The sequence below is a fragment of the Egretta garzetta genome, unplaced genomic scaffold (genome assembly GCF_000687185.1).
Source record: "Egretta garzetta isolate BGI_Z169 unplaced genomic scaffold, ASM68718v1 scaffold269, whole genome shotgun sequence".
Classification (NCBI taxonomy): Eukaryota; Metazoa; Chordata; class Aves; order Pelecaniformes; family Ardeidae; genus Egretta; species Egretta garzetta.
The window spans coordinates 763,129-782,588 of NW_009260799.1; the positions used below are offsets into that span (position 1 = coordinate 763,129).

The following is a 19,460-nucleotide window of genomic DNA, read 5'->3' on the forward strand; positions in this document are numbered from 1 at the left end:
GGTCATCCAGAGGGAGTGGGCAGGAGCTTCGAGTGGATTCCCAAAGCGGTCTGTTGTTTTGCAACTATGTTCTGACTGCGGCACTTGATAGCTGATTTCGTCTTTTCTCTTTCAGAGCCTAATGAGCTGTGTGTGGGCCCTACGTTTGGTGATATCCCATCTCAAGATGCTGCTAATACAGTAGTTAATTATTCCTAGCTGAAGAAGTCTAACAGGAGCAAAAGGAACTGGGGAAAAGCAATGGCTGCCGGTAAATATCTCAGGTCTGCAAAGGTCATAAGAAAATAGCTGGAAAGAGCTGATTTCAGCTATGACTGGGGAAGGGGGAAGCAAAAATCTGTGATCGCACCTTGTGTTCGGGGGTTCAGTATCAGAAAGGTACCATCCCTTAGCTATCCGACCCACTCTTCCTTCCCCAACCCAGGAAAATCAATGCCTGAGCTCCATCTATTTTGACCATAGTAATGAAAATTCTCTTCTGTTTTTAGAATAAAACTTGGTATTTACCATAGTGAATCGATTTGATTTGACCTCCTTTTAGTTAGGGGCTAATGTACTCTTAAATCTTTTACAAAAAAAAAAAAAATTACACCTTATGGAAAACAGGTCTTTCCTTGGGGTGTGTTTGGTTCTCACAGCTTTTTGACAAGTTGCCACAGATTATTTATAATTCAATTATATCAGAGGATTGCAGGGCAATTCATTTAGGTTGGGAGGGGCCTCAGAAGGTCTCCAGTCAAACCTCCTGCTCAAAGCAAGGCCAGCCATAGGGTCAGACCAGTTGCTCAGGGCTTTGTCAAGTTGAATCTTGAAAGCTGCCAACGGTGGCAACCGCACAGCTTGTTCCACTACTTGACTGTCCTCACGGTGAAGAAGCCTGAATCACTCTTGTTTCATTTTATGTCTGTTGAATGTTTCCAATATCTTTATGCTCTGCTATACAATACCAAGCTCTCTTATCAATGCTCTAAAAGGCGAGTCATAGTTAAAAACCAAAACAAACCCAAAATAAGCAGTGGTTGTGGTATCTCATGTTCACTGAAGATTTTGGTTAAAAATCCTGGCACGTTGACTGTTCTTACATTGTGTTTCTTTTCTTGCAGCAGCTGATGGTTTGGGAAGTATAGCTATAGATACCACACAACTTAACATGTCAGTCACTGATCCGACGGCTTGGGCTACAGCTATGAATAACCTGGGGATGGTTCCAGTAGGACTAGCTGGGCAACAGCTTGTGACAGGTAAGATTTTTCTTTTTCAAAAAGATCTCTTGTATTGACCATGAATTCTTTGGGTCCTTTTAAAAATATGTGGAATGATTTCTGAGGATATTATATTTTTATATTCTGAAAACATCACCTATGATTAATATTGCATACTGTGTATTAGTCTCTTCTTGTAGTAGCTATATAATCCATATTATATTTTAACCTTGTGGAAAAGCCAAAACTCTTCGGGGAAATTAAACAACTAAACCATCGATTCTTATGCTGGGTCAAGACCAGGAGGCAGGTCACATAAGAGAAACGTGTTTCTGTTTCTCTGTTCAAGCAGGATGTCTTGAGGTTCTGCCAAGGAATACCCTGGGCTGGGAACTCTTGACCGGAGAAAGATTTTGAAGTTATATTAATTGGGCAGAAAATCATGAAGCCCATTCAATTCATATGCTCAGTTGATATTAATGAAGTGAAGCTTTCCTATCAGGTGTGTGCTTATTTACTATCTGCCTGGCTCCATAAACTGAATTTCAAGAGGTTGTTCTTGTTTGATTTTGTCATTTCACTTCCCAAACATAGTTTGTGAGAGCATTGCAGGGGATCGCTTATTCTAACAACAATAAAAATAATATTTTGAAACCAGCAATGTTTCACCGACAAGCCTGGACACATCAGACTTCATTGTAAACAGTAGAGGCCCACTTAGTTGGGATTAATGAAACTTCATTGCTCCTGTGAGAGACCAAAAATTATTTTTGTATGGGTGGGTGCCCTATAGACACAAGCCACATGCCAGGCATATGACAGATCCCCTCTGGAAGCTGCATTGCTACTTCAGCTTAAGAAGAGCTGTGCAACATCTGAATCAGAGCAGCATCCTGTCACGTCTGCACCCATCCATGTAGACCTGGCTGGGTGCAGTGAGCCAGGTCACGATGTAAATCACTCTGCCTGCCTCACCAGGGATGTGTGACACTTAATTTTGGCCAAATATGTCCCCTTCTGACACTGGGAACTGAGTGGAGCTGTGCCAGTTCACAGCTGATGGTCTGGCCCTGAATTACCTGTTTTACAGGCGGGTAAACTAAGCTGCAAGAAAGCTGATTTATAATGAATCAGCCTCAAGCAGAGAGTTTAGCTGGTGGAGGCTGTGAACTGATTCTTGGTCTCTGGCTTTAACCCCACGCTCCTGATTAAAAGACACAAGCAAAGCCATCTGCTCCTTGGGAGCCAGTTCTCTTCAATGTTTTTATCAATGACCTGGATGCAGGAGTTGAGTCCACATTAAGTTTGTTGATGATACTAAATTAGGAGGAGCCGTTGATTCCCTTGAGTGGCCTAATATAGAGATCTGGATAGATTAGAGTGCTGGGCAATCACCAACCATATGATGTTTAACCAGGACAAATGCCGGATTCTGCACCTGGGGTGGTGTAATCCTGGATGTATGTGTGGACTGGGGGACAAGAGGCTGGAGCGCAGCCCTGCAGAAAGGCATCTGGGGTTTTGGGTTGATGGGAAACTCAGTATGAGTCAACATTGTGCCCTACCAGCCAAAAGGGCCAACCTGTGGTGCATTAAGCACGGTGTAGCTAACCAGTCAAAAGAAGTGATTGTCCCACTTTACTCAGCATTAGGGCAGCCTCACCTTGAGTGCTGTGTGAGGTAACAAGGATATAAAAATATCAGAGTGTGTCCAAGGGGAGGCAAGAATGATGGTGAAAGGACTAGAGGGCAAGTGTTAACAGAAGCAGCTGAAGATACTAGGTTTGTTCAGCTTAGAGAAGAGGAGGCTGAGGGGAGACCTCATTGCGGTCTACAACTTTCTCATGAGGGTGAGTGGAGAGGGCAGTGCTGATCTCTCTGGTGTCCAGTGATAGGGTGTGAGGGAACGGGTTAAAGCTGCATCATAGGATGTTCAGGTTGTTAATTAGGGAAAAGTTCTTCACTGTGAGGGTGGTAATGCACTGGAACAAGCTCCTCAGGGAAGTGGTAATGGCCCAAAGCCTGTTGGTGTTCAAGAAATGTTTGGACAATGCTCTTTGATATATGGTTTACTCTTAGGTTGTCCTGTGCAGAGTCAGGAGTTAGACTTGATGATGGTCATCATGGGTGCCTTCCAAGTCAGGACATTTTATGATTCTGTGTGCAGGTGGGGAAACAGCTTTGTCTGTTTTCTGGTGGGGCTTTGCCTGCAGGTTCTGTGCTCAACTTAACTTGAATGTGATTACCTCCAAACCTGAAAATAGGCACATGTCAGAAACAGCTTCTGCTGCTTTCATTTGTAAGCATCTCAGTTGCATATCCTGTGGAGGTTTGCCCACCTTTTTGTCTTTCTCTCTTCCTCTGTCTCTCCGGTTTCGGTGTAAATAGTGTCCTCAGGTGTGCTGTGCAGTCCCTACATGGCAGCCTCATCTCATGTGCAATGCTTTTCCCCACAAGGGAGAATCTCCAGGACTTTATTTCATTGCCAGCTCCCTACTGTAATTTCCCTAATTATATGTATCACGTATTGTAGGAGTGTTGTACGGGTCAGTTGGTATTTGTTCAGCATTTTCAATGCATGAAAGGTGCCATAAGTAATAAATATTAATTACTGAAGTGCTGCCTGATTTCTCTACAGGTGCATAAGAACTTCTTTTCTTCCCTTTTGCTTTCCTTTGTTTGAGACTCTTTTGTATTTTCAAGGTAAATAGGCGCTTTGACACTTTTATATATTTCCTTATGATTCATATGGTTTTGACATATTTTCTTCATGGCAAATCCGTAATGGCAAACCCACAATTTACCATGAAAAGACTTACAGACTTATTTGCTAGAATATATTTACTGTATCTGCATTTAGTAAGAGTTGGCATCACCATGTTTAACCAAATATCTAACTAGTCCTTAGGCCTTTCTTTTTTCATTTTTTTGCTATTAATCCTATTAATGAACTCATCTATATCAGCAGTCAGATATTGCTTTTGCTGCTGTCATATGTGACATTTCTCAGAGATGAAAATGACACATGCCGTGTCCCAGCGCTAACTTTTTATCTGTCCTCAAAAATTTATTTTATTCTTTTTTTCCTGCCTTGATGACAGCTAAGAAAGTGGGAAGTGGTTTAGATTAATCTTGGAGAGAGTGTGATCTTTCCCAGAAAACTTTACATAACCTGCCGTCATATGAAATTTGGTGCGTGGTATTCGTCGATATCCTGACATATCTCTTAGTTCTCTGGTCTTTCAGTTTCCAAAGTATTCAAATTCATTCTGTCATTCATTCATTCACTCATTCATTCATTCATTCATTCAGTTCCCTTCCCCAAACTAACTGGTTCTTAATTCCTAAACTGCGGGGCATTTTTGTTCCCGTAGGTATGGACCCCATATGATCTACTCTTTTTAAAGGTTTTTGATGGTGGGATTTTTTTCCCAACAGTTGTTAACTTTGCTGATGTGTAACATGCTGGGATGCCTGCCTCATAACAGAGTTATGCTCCTCACTTTGCAATCTGTGAAGCTCTTGCCTAGCCCGAGAGTTTGTTAAAATGACAACTAAAGCTTCTGCAACATCTGGCCAATGCTTTTCTCACAGCCTGGGATGTAGGCTCTCTGGTCTTGGTAACTAATCAATTTTAAGCACTGCTAACCTTTTAATACCAGTTTAGATGATATCTGCACTCTATTTAATTTCTTATCTCCCAGTGCTGTAAAATTGGATTTTTGATCTGGGCAAATGTCAGAGCCTTTCATTTGTAAAGATGGATTCTTATTAATACTTGTATAATACCTCTTCTGTTTCTACATATATTTTGCTTACACTTATTGTTATTCAGAAAGCTTACCTTTTTCCATAATATTTGGCTACTGCATTACATGTACACTAATATATGCATTTATACATTATATATACATAATTCATACAATAAACTGTAGTTTAATAATGCATTAGTTAAAGTGTTGAAGATTGATGTGGAATAGTATAGCTGAAAAGCACTTTCATTCTTAAACCTCCCCTTTCAGCAGGTTATAATTTTTTCCAAAAAAATGCCTTTTGGGCTGAAATTTCTTACGGTTGGTCTTAGCCCAGAGTAAAAAAAATTCTGGATTGGTTGGAGAAAATCTGCTAAACTGCTTTTGAATTATCCAGGCCTTAAAACTCCTGTTTTCTATGCTTTGAGACTTCGAGAAAAATGGTCAGGTGAGAGGGGGAAGATTGTTTGTGTGCCACCTTTTTGAGACCTGAATCCTCTGTGCACACAGCAACTCTGATTCAAGCACATCTTTCAAGTACATTCAAGTCTGCTGTTTTGTTACATTTTAGGACTAGCAGAAAAACTCAGTGACCTCAGGTCAACTGAGAATGTTTTATTTTGATTTTGCATTGGTATTTTTTAAAGGCAATTTTGGCATTGCTGAATTTAGAGTTCTTATGCTGCCATTTGTTTCAGCAAATGACATCAGGTCACCTGCTTTCTAAAGGAAGACGTCCTGCCAGGAAAATTATTTACTTCTCCAATTCAGTTTAGTTTTCATTTCATTAATGAACCACTGCACTGAAAAACATGAAGCAATTTTGAGATGCTTTTCTCCAGAATGACTTGGATGGCCTAAACATTTGTTAGTCAAAAATGGTGTACGTCAAAGAGATCCGTGGTACAAATGAACATGAAGAGTGGTACATAAGCAGGAATTCTTTTAGACTTAGATAAGCTTATGCCCTGTGCTGCATATTGGTCTTCTGACAGAAAAAAATAACAAACTACAAGGGTAGACAACCAAGATGAAAGTTGCAGATCTCGTAGAAGTCAAGGGTATGCCTGAAAACTGCCTTCTACTTATTTACAGGATATTTATTAAGGCACACTTTTCCATTTGAGCCCAGCCAACACGCCTCAGCCTGAAGATACTAAAATTTTCAGTGGCCTCCAGAATTGTTTTTGCTGAAGTTAGACTTTGACCACTTCTGCAAACTCCTAGTGAAATCAGAGACTAGGAAGCTTTGAAGCCTAGCATCCTGCTTACCAAAAGGTATAGAAAAAACATACACCATTTTTGTGGCCTCAGGCGTGTATTTTTTTAGACACTGGAGGTTGTGAAATACTAGACACTTACATCAACCTTTCTGTTTTTCCATTTGTCTTTGCTTTCCCCACACACTTGTCTTTTGACCTGATTTCAGTGGAACACAGGAGCTGTCAGTTCCAATCAGGTCGCCTCGCTCAGGATTGTGCTTTTGACAGTGTTGGGTATCAGATACTTCACAGGAAGGGATGTACGAGACAAATCAGCGCTGAAGTGCTTCTCCCTCTGATGGGCTCTCCTCTTGATAATATATAGAACAGGGTTCCCCAAACTAGAGGTTTCCAAATCAAGTCATAACTCAGCGAAACTTCATTTTTGGAAGCAGCACCTGAGACAGTTAACTAAGCGGTGGCAATCCTGAAACTGCAACCCCAGACTTACTTTTAATAACAGAAAAAATTGGGAAATTTCCATCCAGAGAATGCTAAATCCCAAGACACGAGGTTAAATATCCCTCCCAGAATTTTGTTAGCTCAAGACTTCCAAGTCTTTGGAGATGTAATATTCAGACTCTTTCTTCAGAATGAAGATTGTAACTAAAGGCAATCACTATATTCAGATTCCAATTAGTCTCAAGCATTTTTCCATGTGATGGGCATATCAGGGGGATGATGGCTTTTCCTTCTACTCACTTCAGTATCTCAGGAGGTGAATGATTCTGATGCAGAGGAGAAGACCTAGGGATTATTCGAGAAAAATCAAGGGTGCGCTGAGACTTAAGAATTCCCTCACCAGTCTGCCTTGGCTATGGAGAAGTCCTTTAAGCTTCAATGTCTTTCTACCATAAAATAGATGAGGCATGCTTTATGAATTATTGTCGGCCGCACATGATCATATGCTGACTAAATTGTAAATATATCCCTCCTTGTTCTGGTTGTGAACTATTTTTCTAATGTTAATGAAGACAAATCAAATAAAGTAGGAAATCAAGGTGTATTTGATTATATTCATCAGTTCCCTAAAGAAAGACTGCACATTAAGCAGTGCTGAAGACCTTAAGAAGTCAGCTGGCGAGAAGACGCTGCCAACTCTCGTGTGTATACTTCTTCTGTTGCGTCTCCATTACTGGAGGCTTGGAGCCACTGATAGCCATCTGGCAGTCTCATTTCATTTTACCCGTGCTATCCTGTTACCTATTAAGGCTTCCTTTTTCTACACTTCATTGCTTAGCCACTGAACCAATGTGCCAATGAGCACATAACTCGAATCATCCAAGTCATGCCTAACAAAACACAGCTTCCTTTTCTGTAATTAATACTCATCTCCTGTTAATTGATTACAGGGTCTACCCACAGAAGTTTTAAAATAAGCCACTTGTACTATGAACTGAAGGTAGCAACCTTTTTAAGGAAAAAATGCTTGAGCATCTATAATTTGTGACTAAAGATTAGCACGCTCCAGATGTAAGCTTTGAAGCCCACAGGCAGCTGGCGAGGGCACTCCATGCGTTCCCCTGCCCCTGTAAGCTGCAGACCACAAGTAGTGGCTGGAAGAGTTCAGCAGCCCAGTGGCGCGGTAGTGTACAGCATGTTTACCCTTGCTCTGAACGCTGCTCTGGCTTGACATCTGGCAGTAAAAGAAGATATAGAAAGCTTTAATAAAATCTGCAGAGTTTTCCATAGGTTTTGTAAACCTCTCAATGTTACAAGCATCTTTGGAAGGCATCTTTTCGTGTATTATGACTTCCCAACCTGTTTTATGCATTGTGTCTCATTAACAAGCCAGTCTATGAAGCAAGAGAAATGCAATAAGGCATACTCTGAAGAAATTCACATAATTTTCCTTATTTTATTCTAATTCCTTCCTACTTTAATTTTGTAGTCTTCACTACAGAAACATTGCATCTTAGTCAAGAAGAAGAGATTTACCATTTAAATTATCTGAATGACCAATCAGAATAATTAAAGAGGTGTGAAATGAACTCTGAAGGATTAGAGCTGAGCTTGTACCCGGATAAAACTATGTATTTTTATTATCAAGGCACAGGAGAACAGCAAGAATCCCAGTATGTAGAGCCACTGGGAAAAATCTCTGAAGAAGTATTGTATATTAGTGTAACAAGTAGGTTTTTTTCATTGACCTGAAAAGCACCTACGGAGTTAATCACACTTTCTATCATGTGAGTGTTACTCAAGGAGGCATCACACCAGGGGACATTAAAGTGCTAGGAACAAACACAGTCAGGTTACAACAGAAAAAGGAGAGAGATTCGACGGCCAGAGGAAATGTGGCAGAAACTCTAAGTGCCTTTGACACACTATTGAGGGTTAAGTGTACCTCTTAGGTCATTCAAGTGCCTCCTCTATATTAGACCTTAATTGAGGCCAAGGATGAAGATAATGATTAAAATCTACTTGGTGCTCAAAGATAAATAGTGTTTTTTAATATGGTACGAGGGGCTGAATGTCCCAAATAAACAAGACTCAGAGGTGAGCAGGGGCACCTGAGGGGAATTACTAAGGGCAAAGCTTGTATTGTAAGTGGGGTGTGGGGTTTTTTCTGGAATATGGCAGAATGTTATGCTTTTGTCCAGGCCAGTTAATAGTTTAGGAAAACAAATTGATTACTATTTGGCATAACTCTTCTTAACTGTCTCAAAATACCGGAATAAATTTATGATGCAAGCCATATTGTTTGGATGTTTTGGCTTTTTGTTTTGTTTTGTTTTGCTTTAATTCCTGGCTGTTGGTAATTATACCACCAAAAATCTGTTTGGCATGTTTTTATTTGAAGTTACAGTAAAGTAACATAAGGAAATACTTTATTTTTGCAAAAGATTTCCCCATCTTTTATCTCACTTCGGAAAGCCTCCATTCCCACTATTTTCCATGTGTTTATTTATTCTAGACAAGAAAGCCTGTGAGTAATTATGATCATCCCACTGCATAAAGTAAGCCAAGAGGTTATTTGGAACCATTTGCTACTACTGACTGTTCACTTCTACTGGAGCACAGCTTATTTGCAGCACTTTCCCTTCAAACATCACTCACCATCCAAGGATCACAGGTTCCTTAGCCAACATGAGGCATCCAGTGTAACCCCTGTGGGCTGTGTGGTTTGCTCATGGGAAAATTGGGTTATTGTGAATAGAAATCAACAGAAAGAGCAAACTGACCATTTTAACTAATCAAAGACAAGATATGAATACCAGTTTATGTATTTACATGCTAAAAAAAGCCTTGTTAATGGCAGACTGTTTGAAGGTGGCCTGCTGAGCACAGTCATGGTGTCTGGGTGGCAAGGTGAAGGTGATGCTACCTGAAGCCCTAAAGCCAAAGCTGTCACCAGGCTGTGTGGATGGTCTGGAGGAGATGGGCACAGCAGTTCCAAGTCCTTGCAGAGTACTCTCAGGAGAGCACAGTGATCAGGACGGCACAGACAGCACCGCCTGCGGGAGTCACCGAGCAAGACTTCCTTGCAAGGGGAAGTGTGAATATGAATGACTCCCCAGGCAGACCCTCCAAATAAAGGGCTATAAAATTTATTATTCTTCCCTAGTTAGGCTCTCTCTTTGCCTGCATGGGCTAGGTTAATGCTTATAGCTTGGCCTCTTGGAGAGCAAGCAGGAGAAATTTGCTTTCTACATTTTACCATGGGATAAAGGGCATAAGTGTGGTTTTCTTTCCTTTCTGACACCTGTCCTTCAAATGCCCTTTGCTTATTGCATGAGAATTAGGTCTCACAAAGTGCATAAAGATGCACATCCACTTTGCTGCAGGAGTCTGTCTGCGAAATATCACCAGAGGCGATCAGTATGGAGAAATGTCTTTTGATGGTCCACATTGAAGTAGAAAGTTTGGCTTCAGTGGGCCTAACCCCGGGCATGCAAGGGAGCTTGTAACATAATACTTTGCTAATGTTGACTTCATTCAGGTAAACAGTGGATTTACCGCACCTTCCCATGCGCCGGTGGTGACAAATGATGTGCGTGACATCACCAGCTCTGAGTAACGTCTCTGTAATGGGAAGCAGCTGGTCACTGGAGTAGTTCTCTTCGTGAATGTAGAGGTGAAAGATAATTAAACTTAATGGATACAATATGCTCTAATACTCTGTAGCATGTATTTAGGCTGTGTTCTGCCCAAATATTAAAGATATTCTGTTACTGTGGCTTCAGAAATTTAATAGGTCTGTTAGTGTAGCAAGGACAACTTTATCTGCCCTTCCTGTATGTGCACATTTCTTACTCAGATTTTTTTTTCTTAAAAAAACGGTTCTCCTGACCCTAGCTGATTTTCCATTATAAATAATCTCCTCCTCCCGACCACAATGCCTGCATTATTTAGTAATTATTTTTTATTTGTATTCAGGAAAGGCTCAGAGATAGAGAGCTCCAGTAAGTTAAACACTGTCTGAACACTTAAGAGTCAATCCTAGCCCAAGTTGCACATGGTCTGTTTTCTTTCCCTCAGATAAACCAGGTAGGTAAGGGACTGCATGGAAACAATGGGATAATACTGATTGGCATGAAAAGCAGCAGTGATTATGGAGCTGCCTGCCTATTATGTAGGGTTTTTTATAGGTATCTTGGCACAGCAGTAATATGGTGGTAAGTGAAAAAGCGATTTAACTCTTTTTATCTGATATTCTGAGAGAGAAACAGGCAAACTCTATTGCACACATTGGAAACAGGCAGACAGTTCCCGCCTGCTCTTCCTCTTTGACTGTGCTGCTGTGATTTTTAGAAAAGGATTGGGAAAAGGGAAGTGAAAGAATAAGAAAGAGCTTGGCTAGCATTTGCAGGGGACAGCACCGTGGGAGAAGGTGCAGATGTGCTTATTGTCACCTTTTTTTATAAAGAGCTGGCGGGACGAGCTGTGTTTCAGAAAAGAGATGTCCAGGCTGCAGCAGGTGGAGAGGGCAAGTTACATGCTTCTCCAACTCTTTTTGTTCCCTCTGAGACAATTGCATTTCAAATAGTTCATTTCACTAGAAATAAATGTGCAATATTATAACCAACTGCAGTGTTGAAGTTTTACCCTATTTTGAGCTGCATCTGTCAAATCTATTTAACCCTTCTATTGGAAACCTTCTGTTTCAGGACTTGATCTATACTTGGACTTGCATGACTAAGCCCTTTCCAGGAATAATCATTGAAATCTTCTTTTCTGGAGCCTTTTGATAACAATTTTGGCATTTCAAGCATGCTTTGTAGAAGTATTTTTAAGACATTGCAGAATGTCCTACAACTTTATCTGCTAGAATAGCCAGTATCATAAATAAACTAAATATTCCTTAAAAATAACAGTAAACTCACTGAAATCAAGAGAACAGGAAAAAGAAAAGTGACCAGATTTTATTTTCTTTTAATTCCCTATATTTAGTTTGTTTATACCCAAGGACAGTACTGCTGTCCTTTAATGTAATAAATGTCATACCACCTTTTTTGCTCTTTGCTGCGCTTTTAATACTTTTGTAATCCCCTAGGGACTTAGAGGGGGGTTATGGGTTGTGAGAGGAGAGAGCTCAGACGCTGCACCTGGATATCAGGGCTCTGTGCAAGCAGCAGGGAATGGGAATCTACAGCTAGGCAGCTCCAAGAGTATCTGATTTAATAAATTGCTTATTATAAATATTGTGGGGTCCCTTTATGTTATTAGCCAGAATTCAATACATGAAAAAATCTCAAGTTCATTCTTGCTATTCACCAGCCTGTGTAAAGTTCAATATCTCTTCCAGTTCTTCCTACATATGTTGCCTTTTAACTTTGTGTCCTTTTGTTCTGGTCTGTCTAATTACCTCAAGTAGATAATCAAGCTTGATTTTATAATAAACCATAGCCGGTTCAGGCATGTCATGACTGATTTATCTACTCCCAAGACTGAGGACTTTCAGCCTCAAGACTAAGGTCATTTCTGGCTGCAATTCAGGGTGTTAATTCTGATCTTTAAAATCTAAATGTGGTTTGGAATATGTGTCCTACATTTTCCGTTCAAAAAGAGCAAACAGCCTACATTTCTGTTGGGTTTTGTTGTTGTTGTCCGAGTGGAATTTAAGCTGGAATGAAGATAAAACAAACCCAAGCCATCCAATTCTGCAGAAACAGTCTTGCATGTAATCATCATGACAAAGATTGTCCTTTTGAAGGGAAGGGGACTATTATATACACATGGAAGTTACTAGCAGTGGGCCTCGGGAGGGAACATATACCTCCATGAAGGATCCCAATATATATTTCCCTATAACCAACTCCTTCAGCACTGCCTGATGGGGTGGCATGTGTCTCTACACGTGTGCACGCCTTAGAAATATAAAGGTGCAGTGCTAAGAAAACAAAACGATGGTATCTAATGACTCATATACACCATTTGGTGTCCCTTAGGGACTGCCTCTCTTCCAGTGTTTTACCTCAGCGGTTGAGCTCATCGGGGACACGAGAGCTAACCATCCTTCCAACTATTCATCCAGGGATTTGAGGCCTCGAGTTCTCACTGGACGGCTTTTTTACTGCAGCTCCTTTGACAGACAGATATCTCTAGCTTTCCATCAGTAAAGCGTCGGCGTAGATTTGAGTGCAATCTCTGTAATGCAACAGATATCTACTAATGGGCATTAAGGTCTCTTAGCTACCTCAAGTAGTAACAGAGGGGCACTGTTATTCTAAGGATCTTGTAACACAAACATTATCACATGTCTGCATATTTTAGCCACCGCTACTCTATACTGTAATTCTCCCTTCTTATTGCTAATAGGCATCAGGTTGTGGATCTAGTGATATTTTCTCAGGGTTTTCTTGTTAGAATTCAAAGACAGTTTGGGTTTTCACACATTTCCTAGGTTGTTTGCCTCACCCTAGCTCATTTATTTCACATTCTCCGATACATAATGGCATCTGGCCTCTGTGGACCACATTGTATGAGTGCCACATGGCAGTAGGCTTGATTACATGACCTGTTATTTGTTGTGCTTCCAAGATTTGTTTCATCTGTAGCCTTGAGATACTGTGTTTAGTACCTCATCCACATATGTATATAGTAAGCATGAACTAAAGAAGTCCTCCAGAGGACTTTTTTTATTCCTCACCATGGTTTTATGATCAAAAGATGACAACCTGTCATAGTTTTCTTTTACAGTTGTATTATAGATTGAAAATATCTGGGAAGTCCATGTTGCTTAATGGCTGCATATAAATAGAGTTTACAGGTCTGCAAGTACTGCCCGCTCTGCAAACTCATTTGGGAATTTAAAGGGTAACAAACCTGGTTTTGCTCTGGCATCAGTAAAATCCAGTAGTAAAATGTTGCTGGATGAATATTGTGGTTGGAGCCTTGATTGTCCCCCCTGGAATTCTGGAGATGAACATAAGAGGAGAGAGTGATCCCGGGGTTAGGTGGAGAGAGCCCTTCCATCAATAATACAGACCAGAATAGGACCCAGTTTCCCTCTTCCACTCATGCAAGTCTGCAGAGCCAGCAGTAGTAGGAGGTTGTAAATTTTTTCCCTTGTGTTAGTAAAATAAAGAAAAATGAATCTGAGCATAAAAGACCAGGCTTCATCTGTCTTTCAGATTCGAAAACCCAGAAAACAAACAAACAAAGTCTTTTCCATCACATATAATTAACCCCCTCATTTAAGGCCCAGGCCCACGTGCAGCCGGTGCTGCCTTGACCTTGGGGACTGTGTGTCGGTAACAAATCAAGCTTTGCGAGTGCAAAGGGGAGGAGAGGAGGCAGGGGCACCGCAGGATCCTCCAGCACACGTTTGCTCACAGAGCAGAGAAGCAAGTGCTGTAGAGCGAGCCGGTACGGCTGCGTGCCTGCCGTGTAAGGCAAGGTGTGTGGGTAAAAGTTGTATTGCTTCTTCAACCAACTCAGGTAGCTGGAAAAAATTGCACCAGCCCTCCGACGGTCTGAAGCAACCAGGGGACTAAAACTTTAATTATAGCAGACAGTAAAAAAAGGTGAATTCAAAGGAAGGAGTAGTTTTGCAGCACATTATAATCTTCCTCCCTTTATTCATCTTTTCATCTGCCACAGGCTTGCCTATCTATTCCTTTATGGAATAACCACCGTGTCACCACTTCCTTTTTAACATTCCCTCCTCTTTTACAGATGTCAAACAGCTTTTTTGTCTACCTGACTTAACATCTCTAATTAAACTGAAAGGATGTGCTCCCTACCTGTATTTAGCTTGGAAGTTCACTGCTGCTATCTCCGACCTGAACATGGGCTTCTCTGTTTTTTTCTGACTATACTGGCCTGTAAACCTTGTCTTGCTTATGAGTTTAGACCATTACAGCTACAGCAATACTATTACAAATGTGTGACATTATTCTTAAAGTCGCCCTCCAAATCCAGACCCACAGGATAATGGCCAATTTATGGCTGTAAGGAAAAGATCTCTTGTGTAAGAAGGGTAGTCTTCTTCTAAGGGCAAAACAACAATTTGAACTAGTTTTTACACAGAGAAGGCTTTTTTTATTTCTTTATTCTTGTTCTGTGCCTCTTAGTCATTAATCTCTCCTATGGAAACTTGTCAAATACTTTTGGAAATTGAAACAAATATGCTGCTTCTATACTTATTTTTCTTATCATTTATAACCACAATGTCTTAAAAAAAGCTCTAGCTTCTCTTCCTGTGCTCCCTATCTCCTAAATTCCTTTTGCCTCGTTCAAAACGGGCTACCATTCCATTTCAGCCTGACACATTTTTCATTTTGTCCTTTTTGCAACCGTTTTCTAGTCAATGGCTTCTGTGAAGTTACCATGTGGTGGAACTCTTCAATGTTTTAAGCATGTCTGAACATCCCATCCTTGTCAGTAAATGGCTTAGCTGTTGCTTATATGCGTAGCCACTCAAGAATATTACAGGTTTTTTCTAATGTGACTTAACCAAACCAAGACTCTTCTAAGTCGCTTCTCTCTTTCACAGTAAGTTTTCCACCAAGGCTGAGTTTGAAATTTAATTCCTTTTTGTTGTTGTTACTTCAGTGAGGTACTCCAGTAATTTCCCAGTAGTTTCGTTATAGCAAGGAACTATGTACAAGTTTCTGTCTCCCTGTTACTGGATGTGTAACAGGAGTGCCAAAGAAAGAAGTGTGATGACAGTGGGTTTCTGTCAGAGCTTCTGGAAAGCGATGGGAATCTCCTTCAGGGGATGCAGAGATTACTGTGGGTGGGTGAATCACTCTACACAATCTATCTTCCACCTTTTCCACAGGCCATGTGAAGAGGTGAAAAGGCTGCTGTCTGAGGTGCCGTGGTGAGATGTTTTGGTGTGGGTGATATGAATCTCTCTGAATCTATAGTGAGGTCCCGGATTGGCGTTACCTGCATTTCAGCTGAAAGTGAATTTCCACAATAAAGCTGCTGCTTTGTTTCTCAGTGAAGAAAGAAATTCCTCACAAAAAAACCTCATCATTCCCCCATATTAGATTAGACCCAGGATGAAAGTAGACTTTTGCTTCTGAACCAGAATTAAATTACAGAAAGGGTTCCTGGATTGTGTCATCTCAGAGTTGTCACGTTGTTGCAAAACAGGGGAAGAAGGAGAGAAAAATTCAATTTTCCTGGGCTCAGCCTTGCTTTGTAGATTTTAGATGATATCAGGCTTTGAATTAGGAATGTTGCTGTGGCATTTAGGCCCTTGCAAGCTGTTGTGTTCATGCAGAAACTGTGCTAAGAAACAGATGGAGGTGGGCAGAGGAAGGGTGAGGTTCCTCTCCTCCAGGAGCTCCTGCTGGACCTATGTGACAAAGCCAGAGGGAACAGGTATGGGGGTGTGGGAGAAAGATGGGCTATGGAATCCAGGCCATGGTGGTTGCTGAGAAGTTGTCAGGGAGGCGCATGAGCTCGATTTGAAGGATTATTGTGAGAGACAGCCTTGCACTTGCTCATGCAGCTTATAGGGAAAGCAACTTCGGGGTTCCAAACCCCATGTTTTGTGTATTTTATTAATTAAGGAGTTGCAAATAATTACACATTACACCTTAGCAGTGCTATAAAATGACTGTGCATGGGTAAGCTGAATGTGACTTTAGATGTACACTCTGATGCCATTTCTCCACTAATTATGTTTACAATTTAGAGCTGTCTGTAAGTAGAAGAGCTTACTATGCTGATATTTACTGACAGAAAACTTTTGAAATCACTTTCCCAGCCAGATGTTCATAAACAAGGGGTTGACAGTTGGTCCATAAATCAAGTCAAGCATTTCATCATTGTTCTCTTAGGTGGCTCTTGCATTTAAGCCTGTTTAGTTAAACACATACATTTACTTAAGATGAACTGTAAAAATAACATCTGGAGATGTTTTCGCTGAAAGAAAATGCCAAAGGGTCTTACACAAGTATCAAATATGTTCTATTAACTCTGGCGGGGTTTTTGGAATTTGGGCTGAATAAACGTGCTCTCAGCTTTTGCGAGAATGAAGGGCCAGTATTATTTAAATGTTCTTTTTACTCGTGTGACACTCGGCAGGGAATGTGCTCTCACCAAAGCATTCTTACATTTCTCATTCCATAATGAGTTTCTGTTTTCATCCTTGCCACCTGGGACCCTGGCACAGTCCTGCTAGCAGCAGTGGAGTCACACTGGTGGAGCTGGATGCAAAGCTCAGTCCAAAATATTTATTTTAGAATATTCTGCTCTTCAGTAGACTGCATTCAAAGGGGAACGTCAAAGAAGGAGTTGCTGGGTGTTTTACATTTTAATCTTTGCTTGTATCAGTCATCTCTCTTTTATCCCTCTTTTTCCTTTTCTAGATATATGTGATTTTTCCTTTCTATCCTGAAGAGGCTTTTTTTTTTTTTTTCTTTTCCCCCCCTACTCTTTTTCTTAGAAAATCATGCTAATAAGCAGTGGTTTGCTCACCTTTCAATTCACTGTTACTATGCATTTTAGCTTTGCTGAGTATTGGTTTGGTCGCTTTGCTTCTTCATATTCAGTTCACAACACGAAGGAGAATTCTGCTGAAATTTAACATGCCCTAGGGAAAAAGATTCAGACAAGTGCAGTCAGATTTATAAAGTGGCAGATAAAGTGGGAAAGGTTTTGCATTACTTCTGCCACATTGGGTGTTTTTTTGATGGATGGGCTATATCTCATCTGTGATTCAGAATGACGTCGGTTCATGTTTTGAGGGGTGCCATGACCATGGCTGTTCATGATAACATAAAACATATAATCTGGAAATGCTGGAAAAGGTGAGTACAAAAATAACACACATGAATTCCTGGCCGTGAATTCCTGGCCTAGGACCGTAGTTATTTTGTGATTTAGTTCTCAGGAACACAACCTGCTTCATAATGTGAGACTGGCATTTAATCTGAGAAACCTGACTGTTTTGAGAATTATACAAGGCAGCATGGAGCTGTTTAATGCTTAAGTGACAACAAAACATAAAGATGCTGGCCATAATTCTATCTGAAGTAGTATACTTTCCTGTGAAGCTCGGATGAGTACGTTCTTGATTTAAATATCTGGAACTGCAGTACACAGTGTGAAACATAAATCGTCTCAGTGCTGGAACCCAGAGACCAAAGGAGCCAGTCGGAAACCTCTTCGAACTGCAAATTTATTGTTTGAGTTTAAAGTACGTATGCTAGACTTAGAAAGGACCTTTCCTAACGTGGTCCTTCTGTCCCCATTTCTCCAGTGCAAAGGAGGTATAGCACTGCCTAAAATGTGAAAGGCTGAAAAAGCACCGGCATGGAAAAGGTGGTTTAGAACTGGCATTATGCAGACCAGGGTGGCAAGGCACGTGGCCCATTAGCAGCCTACAAGCATAAGTTACCTCAGCCCCACAAAACTCAACAGTGTCCTGAGGCCACTTCAGCACAAAACGAAGGACAAAACAGTCACTGGCAGTCCCAGGTGCTAAAAGCCTCTTCTCTGAGCTCCCCTGAATGCAGCTGTAGTACAGCTGAGAACATGACCTGCAGAGCTAAACAGTTCAGCTGGTGTGGGAAAAAAAAAAAAAAAAAAAAAAAAAAAGACCCAAATCTACTGACTCTTATGAATTCAGCCAGCCCAGCTGGATGGGCCAGATCCAGGAATTATACCACCTACCCCATGCTAACCAAGCTGATGGCACCACCAGTGACCGTCCCTTCTCTCCCGCTGTCAGCCCCTCAAAAGCCCTTTCCTGTGCCTATCACAGAGCGACACAGTGAGCTGAGCGGCTCCTGATGGAGAGGAGGGCAAGGGAGGGTAGGCGATATGGTCAGCTCTGACCTGCTCTCTCTGCCTTGGGGTACCTGCAAGAAGCTGCCGTCCCGGTCCTCACCTACTGCTTGAAAAGCTGTTTTCTGCTTCACTAGTGAAAATGATGTTGAGTGGTGAGCTAGCAGCTGGTTCAGAGTGGACTAGGTACGTCCTGGCCATGATGTATCCTACTGCAGATTATAGTCTCAAAAGTTTGTTTCCCATCAAAACTCCTGCAGAGTGCAGATGTTTCAAATGAAATGGCCAGTGAGCAAAAAAAGCCAAAATTTCAGAACTTTGCAAACCTGTCCTAGGATCAGCATGAAAGATATCCTTCCCCATAAATGGAGAGATACGAGAACAGCAAAACTTGGGAAAAATCTGCTTGCTGGTTCTGTTGCTCTCCGTGTTCAGTTGCTGGAAAAATCACAGGCAGAACATATGGGGCAAGACCCAATTAGCTGCTCCAGACCTGACAGGCTTTTAGGAGAATCAAGCTGCTCAGACAATGTTCTGATTTAACCGCTCTGATCTCAGCAAGTGTCACAAGGTTAGATTTGTCCTCGCTGGCTAAGCTGGAAACTTTGCAGACTGAAGGCAAAAAGAGCACAGAAGTAGAAGGCAACTTTAGGTTTCAAGTTTTAAAAAGCTGGAACAAATAATTTCAAACATTGACAATAGCTGAGCTCTTTCTGCTTTAACTCTTTCCTTGGCTGCAGAACAGAGGCAAGAACATAACCCGGCACATTCATGGAAGATGTAATCCTTTGTGATTTCAGCTATTAAAGCCAAAAATAGATCTATTTTTCAGACTATGAGTGAATATAATTTTATTCAATTTGCCTGAATTTTCAGGTAGAGTTTAAAGAGAATGACAAAGATTACCGCTACAGTGTGAAGGTTTTTCACTTCTGAAATATTACATCCTCCCTCCGAAGTCTGGAGGGGCTACAACTGCTGAGACAGAACACCGAATTTTTCAACCTGAAATAAAGAAAAACAGGTACTTTTCTCTGGCTTCATTTGTGCAG

General features: G+C 41.1%; 1 protein-coding gene across 1 annotated transcript in view; it reads left to right on the forward strand.

The window, feature by feature from the left end:
• Window positions 1-1,135: 1,135 nt before the first annotated feature.
• ENOX1 (ecto-NOX disulfide-thiol exchanger 1) overlaps window positions 1,136-19,460 on the forward strand; it is a 137,638-nt gene continuing 119,313 nt past the window's right edge. Inside the window, exon 1 of the mRNA XM_035902198.1 lies at window positions 1,136-1,241. Within this exon, the coding sequence (XP_035758091.1) occupies window positions 1,151-1,241 (91 nt within the window). The 5' untranslated portion in view covers window positions 1,136-1,150. The remainder of the gene's footprint in view (window positions 1,242-19,460) is intronic.